The following is a 20,821-nucleotide window of genomic DNA, read 5'->3' as shown; positions in this document are numbered from 1 at the left end:
TTTTAATTTAGTTTTTGAATGTATTAATGGCAATACAGAATTGTTTTATTAATGGGCTGTTTTAGTCCCTTTTTGCTTACTTGTTTTCAACGATTCTAGGTTTTCATTCACTTGAGATGAAATGCACTTACCACAAAAGATCAGCATTTCTTTTTAAATGTGTGGTGGCCTATAGTTCAAAAAGCCTGCAATAATTTCTGATAATTCGCTCAAGGAATGACGTGCTAAAAGCAAAAGAACATATCCCAAAGACGAGAGAGCGATGACGAAGGGCGCGTAGCACATTAGCGGGACCTTGTGAAGACGCACTGATCGCGGGCCAAATATTCACTTCCTGACGGGGCCACTTTGGAACAACTGGAGCTCATTAGGACGCTCCCGGGAAGATGAATTAGCGGAGGAGGTTAAGGGGGTGGAGGCGGTTGGCCGGGAGGGGGACGCGTGAGGTGCGTCTTTCAGCACCCGCTCTGGTTCCTCGCTGGGACACCTTGTTGTCGGTCGCCCCGCGGATGAGGATAAGGATGACGAGTGCGACGGTCGGGTGTGTTTGAAGCACGGATTCCGCGTCCGCTCTGTCTTTCGTCTCAAATTCATCTCGACCACAAAAAGACGCCTGCCTGCGGCTTCCAAAAAAGCTTTGGCGAGGTCAGCCGCTCATCAAGTCCAAATATGCAGTTTGTATTAGGCCTATTATGATTGAATATTATTCTTTGCTCATGCTACAACCATTCATTATTGGACAGTTTTTCAAGCGCCTACACAATAATACTCGGATTTCCGTGAGAGCCACTGGCCGATGGAGTTCTTTGGAAGACTCAAATCAAAATGGATTGGCTTTATAAATCATAAAAAGTGGACTATGATATGACTTGAGTGTAGTAAAAAAAATCAGGAGGTAAAATAAAATATATACATATTATCCAAGAGTAGACTAGGAGTAATATCAAAACAGAGTGGAAAAAAAACTAAATTTTTATCCACATTATGAAACATTTAATCCCGGAGAAAACGGATTAATTTTTCCTGCCCTTAATCACCTAATGGATTAAAGTGGCTTTCTCCAAAATAGATCATTTCAGTTATTCAATATCTTACAAAGAGCCCCATTGTTTTGAAGAATTTGTATTTCAGATATCTGTTTACTGGAAAGTAAATTAGTGAACTAATATTTAACCTTGGCATGTATTGGAGTGCCCAGCCATGTTTTTTTTTTGCCTTTAGACTCTTGGATAAATGTCCGCTCCTTACTACAATGTATATATCTAAATTTCCAATTGTTCTTCAGTTTTGCTAACGTCCTTCATTCCGATTTTCTTGCTCCCCTAAGGATCCGATCGACATATTTGTTGCAAGCCCACCACAGCAGAAGATTTGGCGCATTGCAATCCGAGCCCGCAATCAGATTTATGGTTGTTTTCGGCTTGTTACAGCAGATTTATTGTCATAATAAAAGAAGACTCGGGCAATCTGGAGCAATCAACTCATTGGCCGCCATTGTCGATAACAGGTGTCAATTCCATTTAAACTAGTAACAGCGTTGGATGTAAATAATTATTGCCTCATTTAATTTTATATACAACTTAACTAGTTACAGTTTTTGTTATTTATTTGGGTTGGCGTATTTTGAAATCAATGTCAATGACAGGATTTTGCATCGTTCTTATGCTCATATTTTTTCCTGGATGCAGCAATGACACCTGAGCCGCCATGTTTTCGTCAGTCAGGTCATGATGCATTGCATCTTCCAGGAATCTGAAGTCCTGGAAGGAGGTTGTTAGCATAGTGGCGCGCAAAAAACACGAGGGTACTAGGCTATGTCAAGTGGCCGAACGATTCTGCCACTTGTAATATTAAACGGGACGTATTCATTCCTTCCGAGAGATGTGAGCGGTCATTTCTCGGGGAGCGTGGCGGCGGCGCATCCTTTTAGGGGTCACGTCTGAGTCGTCACTGAACCGACTGGTCGCGCTCGCAATTTCTTAATGTGATTCATGATCCGACACCAAAAGAGCACAGCTGAAAGAAGAGAAAAAAGGAATGCTGACATAACGGCTTGAGATATCCACGCAGCCGCCTTTAGCATTTGTCTTCCTATCTGTCAAAGCTCTAGTTATCTACCTATCTATCAAAGCGAGACAAAAAAAAGCACCCAGTCCCTGAGAGTTCGACATTTGTATGTCCTTTCAAACATGCATCACTTGTTGTCATTACGCAGAAAGTCTTGCTGCCATTGTTACCTTACTTTTTATTATCATTGATATATCTGTGGTTGGTGTGATTTAAAATTAAAATAAAAACACATTCCTAATAGATGTCCCTCTTAATGGATCCAACTGGCCCCAACTTAAATGGATACAATGTTGCCGTTTAAGTATTTGTTGGTAGTATATGATCGAACAGTTTAGTCAACCAGACAATGTGTTTGCGTCTCAAGGTCATGGTCTTTAACCTGTTAATGGGCCTACTGTGCTAAACATGGAAAGACTCAAGAGTTGAGCGGACTACTGATGGTGGTGGTGGTGTGGCGGGGGGCTTGCCAGACAGACTGACACCCCATGGAGACAGTCCTGCGTCAAGTTGCTGCTTTGGAAAAAAAGAAAAACGCCCTTGCCTCTAATTTGAGTGACAGGCCATATGGGCCACGGTGCCAGCCAGAGACCCCCGCTGGTAGAACTCCCCCACGACCCCACTCAGATCCAACTAGAAGTCATGTTGTCTCATGTTGAGCATCACTACACTATGTATACATGTTCAGTGATGTTATGCTCAGTCGGCATGTACTCACAACGTATGAACGGAAGTATGCTGGTTGCTTCCTGACACTAACTGCCCTCCCACTCCAAATTTGATTGAATGAATTTACTTTTTGATTCGTTTAGTTCTTAACGTCTTAAGTCCAAGAATACTAAGACAAATATTAAGTGTGTGTATAAATTTCAGTATTACTTACAGTACATTTACTATTACTACTTAGTGATAGTATTGTGTTGTGATTTTAAATATTTCAAAATGAAATTATATATATATATATATATATATATATATATATATATATATATATATATATATATATATATATATATATATATATATATATATATATATATATACATATATATACATATATATATATATATATATATATACATATATATATATATATATATACATATATATATATATATATATACATATATATATATATATATATATATATATATATATATATATATATATATATATATATATATATATATATATATATATATATATATATATATACACATATACATATTCTTGGCAGTACATTTAAATTATGAATTTACACAGATGCATTTTTCTACCTCCAGCGCATATAAAATTGCTCATAATTTCCAATCTGTGTGTAATTTTGCTACACCGATACAATTCATTAGCAAAGAAAACAGAAACTGCGGTCTTTCTGCGCGCCATCTACAAAGTGGACACAGATGTAGCAGCGGGGGCGCTTATTATAGGAAGTGCCGTGCAACTTTGTAAGCCAAATGTAAACGTGCTATTACGGCGAAATTACCACACTCAAAATATATAACAAAAAAAAAATCCATGCTTGCAGTCCAACACAGGCCCTGAAAGGGTGGCCCACGTCCATCTCAGTTAATAATCAATTTCCTTTGCCACAGTAAATACTTCCTACGCAAAAAGAAAAAAAAACTTGCAAAATGTATTTCAAGCGAAACACAAACGGATACAAAGTCATCTAATTGGATACCAAAAGAATCTCCTTTGGAGTCCATGTGTTCTTTTTGGGATTGTATTTCAGAGTTTTGTTTTATGATTAATATGTTTCCCCCAGACCATCTGTGGGTGCTCTGATACCGCTATGGGTAAAACAACAGTTTCACATAACTTGACTGATAATGACAATTGTGGCCTTGCAGAGTAAGAATATACTTAAGATCAATAAAAAAAAGGTTATAGCTTTAGTAAAGACAAAATAATTGCAACACTGGAAATCGCAAATGCTTCTGTTTTTTCTTCTATTTTTCTAGAAATAAAAGTGAAAAAGGAGACCATTGGTCCTATAGCGGAGTCCAGCTGCATGTCTCGGCAGGCGGCCGTCATCAAGAATACTTAACGGCCTCTCAACAAAGCTTGTAAAAGGAGTCAAGGTGTCAAACAGGTGCGGCGAAAGAGGAGAGCGGGACGTATAAAATTCAAGTGTGGGGAGGTGGCACCCAGAGACGAAGCTCTCTGACAAAGACGTCCAAGCGGCGCTAATGTCGACCTCGCGCTCCTCGCCACTCATAAATTGCCAGTTGTTAAGGATGGCCGGACGCCTCCTGGCGACCGCTTCAAACGGGGGCGCGGCGGTTACGCATTTTAGCTCAGGGGTGTCGGGGGGTCGTTATGATCCCGTTGCTGCTTTGCGCCTCAACATCTGGCTGGCAGCACCCCCAAATTGAGACTTTGTGTCTTCCTGTGACATCTTTATGAAGGCTCGCTGTTACTCACTTCTATAAACCTGGCCTTCACCTGACCGCGCCCCCCTCGACACCCTGTCGCCGACCCCGCGGCGGAGAAACATTAATGCAAAACATTTGCTTCGTCTTCCTTCAAGGAGCTGTGAAAATTGGAAATGAAGCTGCGCACCTTGTCGACATTACACCGCTAGATGAATCTATCTGCCCTTTGCTGATTTATAAGCTTGTCAGGAAGTGCCCCTGAACCCCTGAAGTTTCTCCTTACTTCTGCGATTCCCAGACTGCAGTGTGCGCCCTCCAAGGGGTGCATGACATTAAAAGTCTAACGGCAATCAGTCGACATATAAAATTTTGTGTGAATGTGATGTCTTTATTGGCTATTAAAGACTCTGTTAAAACAATTTGGGAATGACTGCTTTGGAGCAGATATTCCAATAACTAGCTGACTCCGGGCTTGTCCCTTCTATTCCCTCTCAAGCCTCACGTTCAAAACATGCCAGTTGAAAGGAGACTCAAGCGGCTAGGAAGCTTCTGGCTCAGGTGTTGTATTATTGATGTATGACGGGCATTCACAAAAGTGTTAGGATCCCTCAGTTAAACCCAAAGTGGTCAGAAAAATACACTGTTTCGGCTATGAAAAAGGCAGGAGACTATGTACTGAGGCTTTTTAAAAACTCGAGCCATGAAACATGATTTGCGATGCAAGGCTCACCAAACGATTATCTCGCAATATGCCAATACAACAATTATCAATGCAAAATCTCAATCTACAATTGAGAACGATATGAGGGGAGGTCTCACCCTGTTAATAGCCTCCAATGAGTTGACATAGACAGAGATTCTAGTGGAAAACTTTGGTAGCAACTTATTGTTTCCTTTAATCTGAAATATGTACCCAAGGGCAGAGAATACTTAGATGGGTCTGTGCTGTGGAGATTATGTGACACTCTGGACTGTCACTGAGATGACGGACTACATCATTGTCATAAAACGACCTTAAACAGACATCTCCTTCCCAGCTCCCAAATGTCTTTGGGCATGATGCCATAGGCCACTCAGTGCAGTTTCCCCAAAATGCAGGCTGGCTGCAACGGGAGTAGGGGGTTCTTGCTCTTTGACAGCATGAATAAATCAGCACAATTATGCTTGTTTCAATGTCCAAGCTTCCTTTTTTTTAAATCCAGTTTTTATCATGTAAAGGAATGCTGGCTATTTCCGAGTCCAACAACGAGAGTGAGAAGAAGAAAAAAAGGCCAACATATCATTGAATTCTGAGAATTTACTTAACATTATGGAAAAAGTTAGGATTGGTTACAAATCCTTTTAAACAAAAAGAGGGCACCATTACAGTCCATTAAAACTGACTCCTGGGCTGCAGTTGGGCCGTACCCCTCTCCTTTATTTATTTAGTACTTAATTTATTTACTGCTGTTATAGATGTTCAATACATTCTGACAGCGGAGTCTACTGCCACCAACGGCAGGCAATAATATTAATTGGAGGTGTTTACTTGATGGAAACGACTATCTTATGCAGAAAGTGGGTACCTGCAATACAGGAGCACTTTCAGCTTCTTTCTTATTTGGCATCCATGTGGTAAAAGCATTGTTATTGTTGTGGATCTTTTGTTTCTGCCATTCATCGCCCTCCACCATCTGACTGCAGACACCCCTTTTTGGAAATGTATGATTTTTTTTTTTTAAACAGAGTGTGGGCTGGCCGTAAGGGAGCGTAGGACAGGGGGAAATTGGCGTAATGAATTTAGGGCGCTCATGCTCGCTGAGGCGAGGCTCCCTTGGCTGCTCGTAGCCATTAATCTTCCGCACTCTGTCAAGAGCAAAATGTGCCCACAATGGGCAAAGGGGGAGCTCCAATTGACTACCAATTACGCGCCTGTGAATAAAGGATGTGGAGAGAGAGGGGCTTGCTTGTGGGGCTGCAATATGCTTCAGCGACGACGTTTAGTTTAACCCTGTGTCACTCCCTGTGTGTGTGTGCGCGTGTTTTGGTGTGTGAAGAAGCTGTGCTTATCTGGGTGTTCACGCCACCATGAGGTGTTAAGAGGCAGCATGGGGGCTGAATATTTTAGGATGGGGGGGGGGGGCACATTTTTTGCAACTTTTATTATACGTTTACAAGTAAGCAATGTTCTAATATATGTACACCTGCAGTTTATGATTAAGTTTAAAGCTTATGATATTAATGAAAAAAATCTTGTTAAGTATGGTGGGTGCGGCTTACATTCAGGTGCACCTTCTCGTCCAAAAATGATGGTAATTTGATACACTATTTGAGTTAAGAGCATAGACGTGGAACTCATTGAAGTCGCACATAAAGGAAGCCATGCATTGAGTTTCCTTCCTTTTGTTTATTTGCTAAAAAGGGATCCATTTGTGAAAATGTTTTTACAGAGCACTAGCATGGCTCAACATCATTGGCAGGACATGTTAACACTGTACAGACGTTTTGAGGAAATGTCCGTTGTTAGCACCCCCCTCATGCCGCCCCCCTTCTGGTTGCTATTATTTCAGAGTCATGTTTATTGTATTACCCCTATGAACATGACAAGAACTAATACATTTCCTAATTGTGCTTGATTCCATTCGAGTTCCATACTGTTATCAGAGCCGCGGTCCAGTTTAGTTTCTAATTATGGCGTAACGCAAAGACGAGAGGCGAGCAGGGGAATCATAGAAAAATTCTAAAAAAAAAGATGAAGAAGAAGTCAGGCCAAGTGGCTGTGATGTATGCGTGCTGGCGGATTCCAAAAACAACTTTCACAGCTAAAATAACACCTTTCAAAGCTGCACTGCTGCCATTTTTGGGTCAATTAAAACTTACATCTGAGCAAAGAAATGTCAGGAATGACCATCAAGTGAGAGAAAGCGTGACTTTGAGTTTATGGACAAGAGTTGGCATTGATCATTGGACGGAGAGAACTTTTCGCAACTCATAATTTATAATCATATTTCTTAAATATTTTTACCTCACTGCTCATTGCCACTAGACCTCCAATTTGACTAGGAGAAACTAAAATATGGACCATAAATTGGACATCTATCTCTCACTGAGTTAAAAAACGGTTGCACATATTAAGAAATTAAAGAAATATACTTATAGAGATTTTTAGCATCTTAACCATGTGGTGACTACATGAGCTGACAGACAGCTATTCAAGGTGGTTTTTTTTGCACTATTTTCTGAGGAAATGTAAATTACACTCAAACTCATGGGGAATTGACTAGTAAACATGGTAGTTATTTTTAATAGGATTCTGCGACCATCCAGAACAAAAAAGCTTGTAAAGTATGCTTTTGATGACATGGCATCACGGAGTTAAACTATCGGCAGTTCTTGTTAACAAAACGAGCCACAGCCAAAGTGTGCGTGAGTGTGTTTGTATGGAGGCACACGGCCATTCTTGCGTGGTTGTCAGCATGCTGGCAAGAGTGTGTGTGTTTGTGTTTGTGTGGAGGGGTGGGGTGGGGGGGTCAGATGGACAATGTTGTTGTTGACGGGCGGGATGAAAGGAGGCGTAAAGGAGGCCAACTGCTGGAGGTCGGCAAAGGGTTGCAATCACCGCTTCAAAGAGGAAGACGGATGGGATGGACAAACCACTTGACACAAGTGAACACACAAACAAACCTTATGAACAAAAATGGTTTACGTTTTGTGTGTTTGAAAAGAAATATAAGATTAGGAATGCATATTATGGATGAAAAGACTTGAAATTGGCTAATAAAAATGTCTGCAAATTTTGATTCTGCAAAGCTGGCATTAATTAGGTCTTAAAACGCTTGGTGCGGTCAGAAGAATAGCTTTGTAAAAGTTGACATTTGACCTCAGTCGCCAACATGGGCGACAATATGGTGGCTTAAGGGGGAGTCTGCGCCTATGTGTTGGAGGACATCAATCTTTGACTAATTCCTTCAACTGTGAATGGGTCCTGGTGGTGTCAACCAAAGCGAGAAGATGGTCCCCGCCGGTGCTATTGAGTGTGGGGCGGGGCGGGGCGTCCGCAGACCCTCTGGTCGACACCCCCGGAAGGGTCCGTCCAGATGGCGGCGGCATTAACTCAACAAAGGACGTCTAATTAGGAGCACAATGGAAAGAGGGGGCCGCCTGTGTCAGACAACATGGGCGCACATGCTTCCACGCACGCTTCTCATACAAGAACGGCACTGTATTGGATTATGAGCAAAAATAGCCCCCAAAATATTAATATTTCATATGCTAAAGTAATTTGAAGAGGAAATTTCTAACTTGTCGGATAACAAAAATATTGCATATTTAAAACAAAAAATACATCGCATGAGCTGTTGAATTGTCCTTAAAAAATAACATTAGTTCAACTTCAAATTTACTATGGTTAATTTTACATTTAAATTTAGAAATGATACCCTTTTACTGTGTCATTCTCCAAATTCACATTTGCATTTTCGAATCAAAATAGTAAGAAAATATCTTCATATTAGACATTTCTTAAAGCACTGTAGTTGTTAATTCAAATAAGCACGATTTATTTAATAACAAATCTAGCTGCATCAGAATTTTTCTTTTAATTCCAAGTAATTAAAGGGGGCATTGATGGAGAGAAATGATCCATGTGAATAGTCGTCTGAGAGGGCACACACACATAAGCAAACACATACGAACACACAACCTCCTACCCGTGGCCTTTCGGCAATAATATAAGGGGGGCTATGACTTTATTAGCCCTCATTAACACAAATTAGAGCATTTGAGCACCCTCTCAAGCAACCGACCCGACACCCTCCCACAGCAGTGGCGGTGACAAATTGAATTAAGTGCTTGGAAACAAGTCAATCCCCTCCCCTGGCCAGGCGGCGGCCATATTGCGCTGACATTCATTGCTATTGGGGGCTGGCTCTTAAAGAAGAAGGGGTAAAAAGCGTAAGTAGGTGGAATATTTTAAGAGGTAGTGAATTCCTATGGCGACTACTTCCAACTGAGTTGGTGGTCAGGGGCTGTGGGGGTTATTAGACTAGAACTGAGGCATAAAAGGCCCACACCAGATGCTTCCTTTCAAATCCACACTTTCGATGTATTATTATTGTTATTAATAATTACAAAATCACATGTATACTCACATTTCAATTTAAACCATCGACCTAATTTATGACACATGTTTAAGTGTTGTATTTCATTTTGTGTCAGTTATACTTTTTTAAAATATTCTAGATAATTAAGATATCCCCTATTCCAAATAATGTCATGAAATAGTGAAACTTTGTTTGCATATTGTGTGCAATTACACTCACATTTTGTAGTATCGCCTAAAATGATTTACATTAAAATCACACAAATATGTTTTTTATAACTTCACAAATATGAATAGTAATAATATAATTATATACTTTAAAGTATATGTAAGTATAAGAAATGATCATTTATCAGACTATCGTTTGAAGACAATTTAAGACAAAAAAATGCTTACAGGATAACATATTGAATTCCCCACACTAAAAAAAACAAACAACAAAATATTGACCTATTTTGAGTGCTTCATAAATAAAAAAAACATTGCCTGTAAAAATTATTTTGTGTCTGTGGAATAGATTTTTAAGATTGTTTTGACTTTATTTGACAAATTTACTAATGCCTCCATGGCAACTCTATCTGGTACTTGAGTTGTGAAGCTGCGACACCAAGTGGCAACTTTTAAGAACGAACTTTACCATTTTTTAAACTGCTAAAATAGGAATCAAAGATATAAATCAGGGGTGGCCAAGTAAATTACAATTAAAATACATGTTTTTTTCAAATAAGATCTGAATACCTAAAACCATGCATTAAATAATAGTGATATTGACATTAATGTTTGATCATTTATATTATAGTATTTTATTTTAGTCAAAATTTCTTAAAAATTGTGAGCTATTTCAAATATTTCTTACATAAAATGTACTGTTATATTTGGTTAAATCCCAGCAAATATCAACATATTTAGATATACATAATAAAATTAAGATAAACTGGAAATGTGTTCCTTTGTACTACAGTTCCAACAATCTATTGTAACACTCAAAAAGCTCCTTTATAGGGCGCTGTTGAATAAAAATGAAAGGTAACTCACAAAGGGCTGTTGATGCTTGTGCCATCCTTTGAGTGTCACTGCTGTCCCACAACTCCTTTTCTCAAAAAGATCCTCATTCTTGTCATTTCCTGCAACAAAAAAACATTGTTACCTCTTTCATAGAAGGATGCTAGATGCAGGTTGTAAATAAAGTGTGCTTGTTTAGTTGAATGGCTTCATTTGACTGCTGCTGACAGCAAGACATCAATCCATTTGACAGGAGCGCTGGCAGCGATCAAATCTGTCGCTAACTTTCCCAGTAAAAATGGATTGGACATCTTTACAAGTGAAATAAATGTAGGTTTTTGAATATAATCTGATGTACACCAACATTTTAATCATGCAGCAAATTTCAGATCCATATACTTTTGACTGAATTAATCAAAATATCAGCCTATATGAAAATCAATCTTAACTGCTCTATAGACTCGATCAGGGACAAAGGTCATTTCTTAGTTCTTCCTGGACATCCAGTACACATAATATTCCATTTTACATTATATGCTGCTAAAAAATTTGCCAAAAAAAGAACAACACTATTAAAATTAGGTAAACAATCTTAACTTGAAAAAAGGTTCTAAATAAAAAAAAAGGAATCAATTCTCATACAAAACATTTGATGGATTAAAAAAAGTCTGACAATTTTAAATATTCATGCAACCTAAAAAAATGTAAAAAAAACCTCCATAAACCAGGTGTCATTTGAACTAATATCCATTCAAGAAAATTTGAATCCCTAGTGTCTTCCTCCACTTTAGCCCCTTCCCGGCGACCAATCCAAGCTTTCCAATCATTCCTGAGATTCAATAGTACTCCCCCTCGTCGTGGTCGACATCCACGGTGTTGGCGCCAACCTCCTCATAGTCCTTCTCCAGGGCAGCCATGTCCTCGCGAGCTTCGGTGAACTCACCCTCTTCCATTCCCTCGCCCACGTACCAGTGCACAAAGGCACGCTTGGCATACATCAGGTCAAACTTGTGGTCCAACCGGGCCCAGGCTTCGGCAATGGCGGTTGTGTTACTGAGCATGCACACGGCCCGCTGCACCTTAGCCAGGTCGCCTCCCGGAACGGCGGTGGGCGGCTGATAGTTGATGCCCACCTTGAAGCCAGTGGGGCACCAGTCAACAAAGTGAACGGTGCGCTTGCTCTTGATGGCATTGATAGCGGCATTGACGTCCTTGGGCACCACATCACCACGGTAGAGCAGGCAGCAGGCCATGTACTTACCGTGGCGAGGGTCACACTTTACCATCTGGTTGCACGGGTCGAAGCAAGAATTGGTGATCTCGGCCACGGACAGCTGCTCGTGGTAGGCCTTCTCGGCCGACACCACCGGCGCGTAGGTTGCCAGTGGGAAGTGGATTCGTGGGTAAGGCACTAGGTTGGTCTGGAACTCGGTCAAGTCTACGTTCAAGGCGCCGTCGAAGCGCAACGAGGCGGTGATGGATGACACAATCTGGCTGATCAGCCGGTTCAAGTTAGTGTACGTGGGACGCTCAATGTCCAGGTTCCGGTTGCAGATGTCATAGATGGCTTCGTTGTCTACCATGAAGGCGCAGTCTGAGTGTTCTAGCGTGGTGTGTGTGGTTAAAATGGAGTTGTAGGGTTCCACCACGGCAGTGGAAACCCGGGGGGCTGGGTAGATGGAGAACTCCAATTTGGATTTCTTGCCAAAGTCAACAGAGAGACGCTCCATGAGCAGTGAGGTGAAACCCGAGCCGGTGCCACCGCCAAAGCTGTGGAACACCAGGAAACCCTGCAGGCCGGAACACATGTCGGCCTAGCCGGTATACACAAGACAATGGTGTTGTCATGATGCCAACATTGTGACATTGCGGGGATACTGAAACGATACTATGGCAAAAAGTACAAGGCCCACTCAATGCCAAGTGTGTCTTTATCTCATTTTTGTGCAATATTTTGTACATTATTTCAGAATAGCATATTTTTCATAAATGTTAGGAGCTATTTAATTAAATAAGGGATTGGTACTTTGCTGTAGGATTCTCAGTAGACACCTGAGGGAATGGTGAGTAGATGGAGATGACTAATTTGAACTTTTTTTTTTTTTTTTTTACATTTTATGATCTTGACTTTCCTCAAATGGAAAGACCAAAAAATAAGGACGGCTATAAAAATCTCATTTTGCAAATTTTGGACAAAATATCCACAGTGGATTGGCCGAGTTATAACCCACTGTTAAATATGTAGGTAGATTTTCCCTGATAGGTCAGTAGATGTTGGTGCTTTGGTTAAATCTGCTTACCAGCTTGCGTATCCTGTCAGCTACATGATCGATGATCTCTCTGCCTATGGTGTAGTGGCCGCGAGCGTAGTTGTTTGCCGCATCCTCTTTACCTGTGATCAGCTGATTCGGGTGGAAGAGTTTACGATAGGTTCCGGAGCGCACCTCGTCTGCAGACAAGATGATTGTGACTCATCGAAACTTTCACCCCGTGGATTAGTGCCGGAGACTTACCAATGACAGTGGGCTCCAGGTCCACAAAAACCGCCCTGGGGACATGCTTTCCCGAACCAGTCTCGCTAAAGAAGGTGTTGGAGGAACCGTCAACTGCTTGAACTCTGTCGGTGGGCATCTGACCGTCTGGTTGGATGCCGTGCTCCAGGCAGTACAGCTCCCAGCAGGCATTGCCGATCTGGACGCCAGCCTGGCCCACGTGAATTGAGATACACTCGCGCTAAGGAAGAAAAACAAGTCTTTATTAGGTGCAATAAAAAGGATGGTCATTGGGAGTAACCTCAAACAAGGTTGTTTGGGTTTGGGTTGTGACAAAACTTATAGGTTTAATCTTATAAAACCTCTTCCAACCTTTGCAGGGGCACATTATTTGGGGTTCTGTCCATAACATTCAATGTATTGTCTTTATCACTCACCATGTCTCCTGAAGCAGAAGTGTGTGAGCGTTGGAATGAAAAAGCGGCACTGACAGGGTTTACTGTCAAGAGCGTTTAGTCTTCCGTTGTAAGTAGCAAGACGTTCCTTTTTTTGCTTTTGAAAAACTAAATTGAGGCTATTTCCAATTGATTGAGAACTTCTTGCAAGCTCTTTTCATAGCATGCTAGTCAAAAAGGTCTTTTTTGTCAGGAACATCTTTGGCGTCCTCTGACTGTTTACCTCCACTTTTCTAGCTGCAATTTAATTCATACATTCATTACAGCATCACAGCAGAAGAATATGAAGACCAACGTTAGACCAAATTACTGAACTAAATAGGTTGAGTGTATATCGCCATTAATGGGAGACAGTAAAAATGTCAGTGAATTAGTCATTAATATTGATGATCATTATGTTGCCAAGGCAATGAAAAATTTTGTAACCATGTCACTTGGCATAAACTGTGAATGTACTTGTCACTGTCCATTGCAAAGCTAAAAATGTGGAATACTTTGAATTTATATGAACTTAAACATTGAAAGCGTATTTTTTAAGGGGCATCCTGATTTTCCAATATTAAATGTTTTTTTTACGTGCTTTTATGCCTGTTTTTGTCTATACATTAGACATTTAGATTAAATTCAACTTATTTTTGGGGACTGTTCAAAATCTTACAACTAGTCATCTTCCAACTTTCCTTTAGCACAATATTCAAATTAGATAGGCATGTATTTGTCCATGCAATGGTAAATAACATGTTGTCATTCACCTACTGATGACACACCATCAGGAACAATGTAAGGTTAGCAACCTCAATTTTAATTTTATTGATTTCAATCTGAAAATTGCCCACACCAATTATGTTTGTTAAATCAAATTAAATGTGCATTGTTTGACCGAAATGTACACATATTACAAGTTTCATTTAGTTGATGTTAAAAAAAGTTTGACCCATAATAAACAATCAAACAAACTTCCTCAATTTGGAGAGCATGTTGTACGTGGAATAGAATCTGAGAAATTATGTGCAATTATATGGGTGATAGTAGCAACCATACCTGCTAAGAAACTGTGCTTCTTTCCTGTAAGAAGAAAAGTAATTCATAAAGTTAAGGCCTTTCTGAAATTGATCATGAGTGAGACGAGTTGACGTAGTTTTAAAGGACGCCAACATACCGATGAACGCATGGGATCCTGCTGTCAGCGGAAGGTAAGCTTCTACTGCACTAATTTCACAGACTATTCCAAATATTATGACAGATTTGGGGAAATTTGCAATTCTCTTCCGGATGCTTATCTTTTAACCAAAGCGAGTAATATTCGCCATTCTGGTTGCGTTACACGAGGTTGTGACGTTTCCTCAAACGCCTACGTATTTTGACGTCATGCCCCTCGCTTCGTGCACCTTTTTAAAACAAACTTACTCTTTTGTGACGCAAGAGGGCAGAATTTAGCGCCCCATGGCTGTAAATGTTGGACCTTATAGACTCCAAAAGGCCACTAGACGCACGTGGTTGTTGTTGTTGTTGTGAAGAACGCGGAAGTGAGCCGTGTTGTGTTCAAACACATTATGGAAAAAGCAACACCTACGAAACGCCAATCTTTGAGCAACGAGGAGAATACGCCATTAAAAAGATTCTTGGGGCCAAGGATGACCAAGAAGTTCTTAAAGGACCACTGCAAGGAAAACAGGCTATACAGCACACCGCATTTGAACGATACCCTTTATCTACATTTTAAGGGATTCTCCAATATTGAAAACTTGGAGGAGTACACAGGGCTTAAGTGTCTGTGGCTGGAGAGCAACGGGCTGCAGCGCATTGAAAATCTGGACGCGCAGATCAACCTTCGCTGCTTGTTCCTGCAGCAAAACCTGATCCACAAGTTGGAAAACTTGGCGCCCATGCAGAAGCTGTGCTCCCTGAATGTCTCCAACAACTACATTAATACCATCGAGAACATCTCCTGCCTCCCTCAGCTCAGCACCCTGCAGATTTCCCACAACAAGCTTGAGGTGATCAATGACATCCAGCACCTGAGTGAATGTGTGGCCCTTACAGTTCTCGACATGTCACACAACCTCCTGCACGAGCCCGGGATTCTTCCCATCCTAGAGGCCATGCCAGAACTGCGTGTTCTGAACTTGATCGGCAATAAGGTGGTAACCCAGATTCCCAACTACAGAAAGACGCTAATTGTCCATCTTCGGCAGCTCACCTTTCTTGATGACCGCCCTGTCTTCCCCCGGGACAGGGCGTGTGCTGAGGCATGGGCCCTGGGTGGTCTTGCGTTAGAACGCAAGGAGAGGGAGCAATGGGACAACCAGGATAGAAAGAAAATTCGTGAGAGCTTGGACGCCTTGGCCTTGATTAAGAAGAAAGCACAGTGGAAACTGCGTCTTAAAGAGGAAATAGCACGAGGTAAGTCGTTTTGACGTCCTTCACAAAATATATGTTAATTTTTATACCCACTTACTTGCCTTTTGCCAGGTGACTCTGAGGCTTGCACAAATTTTGAAACCTCATGTGAGGAATCACCTGGTGAGAATATCCAAAGCTTTGTTCAGGACACACTGGATGCCCACGATGAGTATGTCCTAAGTCAAAAAACAACCGTTGAAAACCAGAAAGATAAAGAGGAACCAGAAGTGATGAAGCTTGGCGAAGATTTAGAGTCCAACAATGAAGATGAAACGTCTAAGGAAGAATGGTCTCAAGAATTAAAAGAAGAGAAGGCTTGTGTTATTGGTGATGAAGCAGGAAAAGAAAATACAATAGTTGTAATCTATGATGACCCAGAGAACCAGCTAACTTCAATGAAGGAAGACTCACATGATCTCAGTTCACCGGTAAGTGGACTGGTGGATGCAAAGCTGCTGCCTATAGATGATCTTCATGTTGCTAAAGAAAATGAACCATCTTCTCTGAGTATCCAATGTCCTGTGGATAACAAACTGGAGGCCAGAGAGGTGCTCCTCCATAGTCAAAACATTCCTCACACTGATGAAAACATGGAAACTGCAGATGACTCCATATCAGAAGAGCTTGATGGAGCATTAGATGATGATGGTTGTAAAGAGGATCAGAATCTTGTGGATGAAGGAGATCCTACAATTTTAAACCCTGACCACAAGCTTTTGGAAACAATGAAAACTGCTGATTACTCCATATCAGAAGAGCATCATGGAGCATTGGATGATGATGCTTGTGAAGAGGATCAGAATCAGAACCTTGTGGATGAAGAAGAACCTACAATTTTAAACCCTGACCACAAGCTTTCTTCTGTAAAGGAAAATTCCCCTAAAGAAGCACATATTTCTATTATTCCCCAGATTCAGCTGGAGGATACAGTTTTGATGCATGTTGATGATATTTGTCATATTGATTTGGAAACACCTCAAAGTACCCATAGCCTTGTGCATGAAATAATGGAGCCTACTGACAACTTTCTGGCTGCACAAACAATACCTGTTGAGAACAATGAAAAAGGAGAGAACTCAAAATTGGAGCTTCTTGAAAAACTGGAGACCAAAGATGAGGTTTCTGGACAAAATGAACACGAACAGCATACGATTCAGGCTGATGGCGATAAGACTCAAGGTAATAGCAACGAAGCGGGAGGAGAATCTGCATCTGTGTTTAACCTTGATAGCCAAGATGTCCAGCTTCCTTTGGTTTTAGAGGGTGGAGATATAATCCATGTTGATGATTGTGTTGTTGAGACTGTCAACCTATCTGCTGAAAACATCAGCAGACCTCTGCAGGACACACTGGACCTCAGTGAAGAGATTGAACAAAGGGAAACAATTCAGCAATTTGACGATATACAGGGAAATGTTGAAGATTCTGTATCAGAGCATCTTCATAGTTTTGAGACGGGAACTTCAGGAGACATTTCTGAAGAAGAGAAAGAAGATCAGCAGGCCGATGGAGGAGAGGATCAGATTCTTGCAGATGAAGCAAGTAAAAAATCTATAACCATTTTATACCCAGACCAAGAGATAATTTCTGATGAAGAACCACAAGAGGTCTGTCTCCTACAGACTGAACTGCAGAGTGCAGAGTTGCTGCATACCCGTGACACTTTTCTGGATCTGGAAACAACTTCTCAAAACATTCCCGTTGTTGTGGGTGATATACTAAGTGGCGAAAATGATTTTCACCAAGGTCTAACATCACAAGGGTCTGATGAAAACCAGAAAAATTGTGAGTCGGAATTAGAGCAGCTTGATGGAGGTCTGAAAGCAACTGACGAAGATGAAGAATGGCCTCATTCAGGTGATTCCCAGCAAGATTTGGTTCTTGCAATTGAAGCAAGAAATGAGCCCATAACAATTTTAAACCCTGAGCTCCAGGAGATTCAGCTTCCTTTGGTAAGGGTAGATTCTCCTCAAGGCTTGCAGGATCCAGCATTACTCATTGACCTTGCTTCTGAGGATGTCGAACTAGCCATTGAAGACATCCACATTTTTGTGCTGGACACACAACAGGACAACAACGACTTTCTCCAAACTGAGACAACTAAGCCAGGTTATGTTAACCAGGAAAAAGAGGAAGGCTCCCAATCGGAGCAGCGTATGTCTAAAGAACAAGAAGAACAACCTCAGGATGCTGACATTTATGTACATAGTGATGAAGAAACTATAGAACATACAAAAGTTGTAATCCATGAACATCATGAGACCCAGTTGCCTTGTGTGAAGGTGGAGCTTTCTCAATCTCTACTTAATACACAAATGCATGCCGATGATCATCCCAAAGATAAGAATATGGAAGCGCCTGCTAGGAAAATTCATTACTTTGTGCAGGATTCAGCAGAGGTCAATGAGGAGTTTGTCCAAATACAAACATCACAGCAGGTAGATAGAAAAGAGGATTGGGTTACTGATGATCAAGTTGGCACAAAACCTGAATGCCAGTATAGTCAGTCAGATTCAGTGGCAGGAGAATCTTGTAAAGGGTGGGAGGATGCAGAGCTCATCTGGATTGATGATATTATTCTTGAGGAAGTTGAACCACTTGCAACAGAGGCTGAGGAGTTTCTCCAAAATCAAACAACACTACAGCCAGATGAACATCTAGAAAACAATAGGGACTCTGAAACAGAGTCCCTTGATGAGGTTATGGGGGGTCAAGAAGAAAAGATGTCTCAAGAACAGATAGAACAACCTCAGACTGAAGGAGAGGCAGTCCAGGTTCTTACCAGAGAAACTGTAAAAGAATCTGCAGCAGTTATAGACGCAACGCCATGGGTAAACCAACTTTTATTAGTGGTAAATTTTCCTAATGAACCAGAAGATCCTGATATGATTGAGACTGAACTGGAAGATGACGTCTTGCTAGATATTGATGACATTCTTCTTGAGGATGTTGAACCACCTGGTGAAGATAACACACAAAATGGCCATTCAGAGTTTTTCACAAGCCAAACAAGACAATATATCACCACAAACCAGGTAAAAATAGGTGACTCCCAAGCAGAGCACCATGATGAAGAAGTGGAGGTGAAGATTGAACACATTATTTCTGGCGAGGACAAAGGAATGGCAGATGATGAAATCTCTGTTCTTGCTACAGAGACAGGAATGCAACTAGGAACAATTGAGCACCATGAGAAAAAAACGAGTTTGGTGATTCCAGATTCTGAACTACCTTGTAGTCCAGGTTTACAGGAAACTAGACTGGAGAATATAGAGTTGTTGCACCCTGACAAGCACCCTGATATTGAGGATGTGGATACATCCTCGCCTCAGCAGGTGTCAGGAGCAAAAACGGAGGCCCTATCAGAAGATGGTTTTGAAGCTGGACCAGTCAGCATCAAAATGGTACTTTTTGGTCCAGCTAATACTTCACTCTCTTTAGTTGGCAGTGGCCCAAAACCACCAGATCCACCCCATGATTCTTCCTTACTGTACCAAGAAGAGGATGTAAAGCCTTGAGATCTGGAACAACAGAAAATGTCCAATGTCATTCCAATTCCTTGTTCTGGCCCATTTCTGGAATGAACCATGATGATGTCATCATGTTCTTTTTTGTATGTATGCACTTTAATCCTTGAGGTGCTCAACCAAGAGTACAGAATAAACCAAAGTCAATGATTCAATGACAAATTTAACCTTTTCACAATGAAAATTGAGTAAATAAAAGAATTATGATTACTCTGGCTGGTTTTAATACACATTGAATTCTCTTTATATGCCCCAAACAAATACCCGAGTATTGCACAGGTCCATAGCATGTCCCCAAATACTTACCATACTTATCACAAAAAGTACCCATTGACAGCGATGAATGTCTTCCGACTGGTGGATCTAATATGTCTCTTCAAAGTGTACCCATCTAACAAAATATTAAATATGTTTAATTAACCGTGCATACATGTGCAATGTTCAGTAGCTCAAATGAGCCATGCAGAAGATTGATTGAGCTGTACCAAATGATTCCCCTGGTCCACAATGCCTCAAACCTCTGATCTAAAAGATGCTATCCCCTTTCACCTCAGTCTCACTCGCACCGTGGAATGACTTTCATGCTTGGCTGCGGTTCAATTTTATCTTCAGGAGTAGTTGCTAGGCGACAGGCAGGGACGTCAGCGTGATGAGACCCATACACCATCACCACCGATCTGTTACTTATAATCCGTAGCCGCCATCGACTGTCACGCAGGTCAGAGGCTAAAAAGATCCTTGTAGATATTAGGACAGGATTGGAGTCACTTCATTAGGTAGAGACTACCGATTGGGTTTACTTAGAAGGGAAATCACTTCATTTGAACGAGATAATTAATTCTTCCATTAAGTGAAATACCCTAGTCTCACAATTGGTAAAAGTGTATATACTAATTCACTTTAGTGTAAACATATGAATGAAGTCAAATCAGCAGAAGGGAACTTGTTTTTCTCCCTTCCTTGAAAAATGACTTTAATATCCTGCAAAGACCAATTTGTAGTCATCCCATAAAGATAAACAGGCTCCATGATGTGATTTATTAATTTTTCTCCATGTCCTTGAAGACTTTTGACTATATTTCAAGTTATACTAATAAAGACGGACTCAAGTCATTTTCTACTAACATCAATGTACTTTTTTTCCCATGCTCTTTCTTAACTCATTGCCACTGACAGTGATAGACGTCCAATCAATTTAAACTGGAAGGGTTTAAATAGATTGAAGGCCTGAAGTTAAGAGCATGTACTCCCTTCATCAGACTTTGACGGTGCACTCAAGTCAGGCAGCTAAGGCATATTATGCGTTCATGAAAGATACACATCGCATAAGTGGCCGGGATAACTGGATTATGCGAAGACCGGCATGCGCTGTGCTAATGGAGGCGACGGCCCGAAGGGAATAACCGGCTCGCCTGCA

The 20,821-nt window shown here is 41.0% G+C and overlaps 2 protein-coding genes across 4 annotated transcripts; one reads left to right on the top strand and one right to left on the bottom strand.

Annotated features, from left to right (window-relative positions):
- Positions 1–10,912: 10,912 nt before the first annotated feature.
- Positions 10,913–14,968, bottom strand: LOC144206985 (tubulin alpha-1C chain-like). Of its 3 annotated transcripts, none has more exons than XM_077732142.1 (6): positions 14,634–14,968; positions 14,516–14,539; positions 13,457–13,711; positions 13,041–13,260; positions 12,828–12,976; positions 10,913–12,341 (listed from the first exon to the last, which is right to left on the bottom strand). In XM_077732142.1, exons 3-6 carry the CDS (start codon positions 13,457–13,459, stop codon positions 11,364–11,366), a joined length of 1,350 nt encoding a protein of 449 aa, XP_077588268.1. In that variant the 5' UTR covers positions 13,460–13,711; positions 14,516–14,539; positions 14,634–14,968; the 3' UTR covers positions 10,913–11,363. The 3 variants fall into 3 exon arrangements, with proteins under 3 accessions (XP_077588268.1, XP_077588269.1, XP_077588270.1); XM_077732143.1 differs by having other exon boundaries at positions 10,913–12,317; XM_077732144.1 differs by lacking the exon at positions 13,457–13,711.
- On the top strand, positions 14,933–19,614 carry LOC144206984 (uncharacterized). Its single transcript, XM_077732140.1, has 2 exons — positions 14,933–15,877; positions 15,947–19,614. The coding sequence occupies exons 1-2, from the start codon at positions 15,028–15,030 to the stop codon at positions 19,393–19,395; spliced, it is 4,299 nt and encodes a 1,432-aa protein (XP_077588266.1). The 5' UTR covers positions 14,933–15,027; the 3' UTR covers positions 19,396–19,614.
- Positions 19,615–20,821: the final 1,207 nt, after the last annotated feature.

Source organism: Stigmatopora nigra, chromosome 14 (genome assembly GCF_051989575.1).
Source record: "Stigmatopora nigra isolate UIUO_SnigA chromosome 14, RoL_Snig_1.1, whole genome shotgun sequence".
Classification (NCBI taxonomy): Eukaryota; Metazoa; Chordata; class Actinopteri; order Syngnathiformes; family Syngnathidae; genus Stigmatopora; species Stigmatopora nigra.
This window is presented reverse-complemented; position numbering and strand designations above follow the sequence as displayed.

What these genes read in the sequence shown, in the direction of transcription:
- LOC144206985 (XM_077732142.1), bottom strand. An exon ending in CCTGGAGCCCACTGTCATTG is followed by an intron (nt 12,977 to 13,040) that starts GTAAGTCTCCGG and finishes TCTTGTCTGCAG; the next exon opens with ACGAGGTGCGCTCCGGAACC. An exon ending in CTGACAGGATACGCAAGCTG is followed by an intron (nt 12,342 to 12,827) that starts GTAAGCAGATTT and finishes TATACCGGCTAG; the next exon opens with GCCGACATGTGTTCCGGCCT.
- LOC144206984 (XM_077732140.1), top strand. Translation starts at nt 15,028, where the DNA reads ATGGAAAAAGCAACACCTACGAAACGCCAATCTTTGAGCAACGAGGAG. An exon ending in TAAAGAGGAAATAGCACGAG is followed by an intron (nt 15,878 to 15,946) that starts GTAAGTCGTTTT and finishes GCCTTTTGCCAG; the next exon opens with GTGACTCTGAGGCTTGCACA.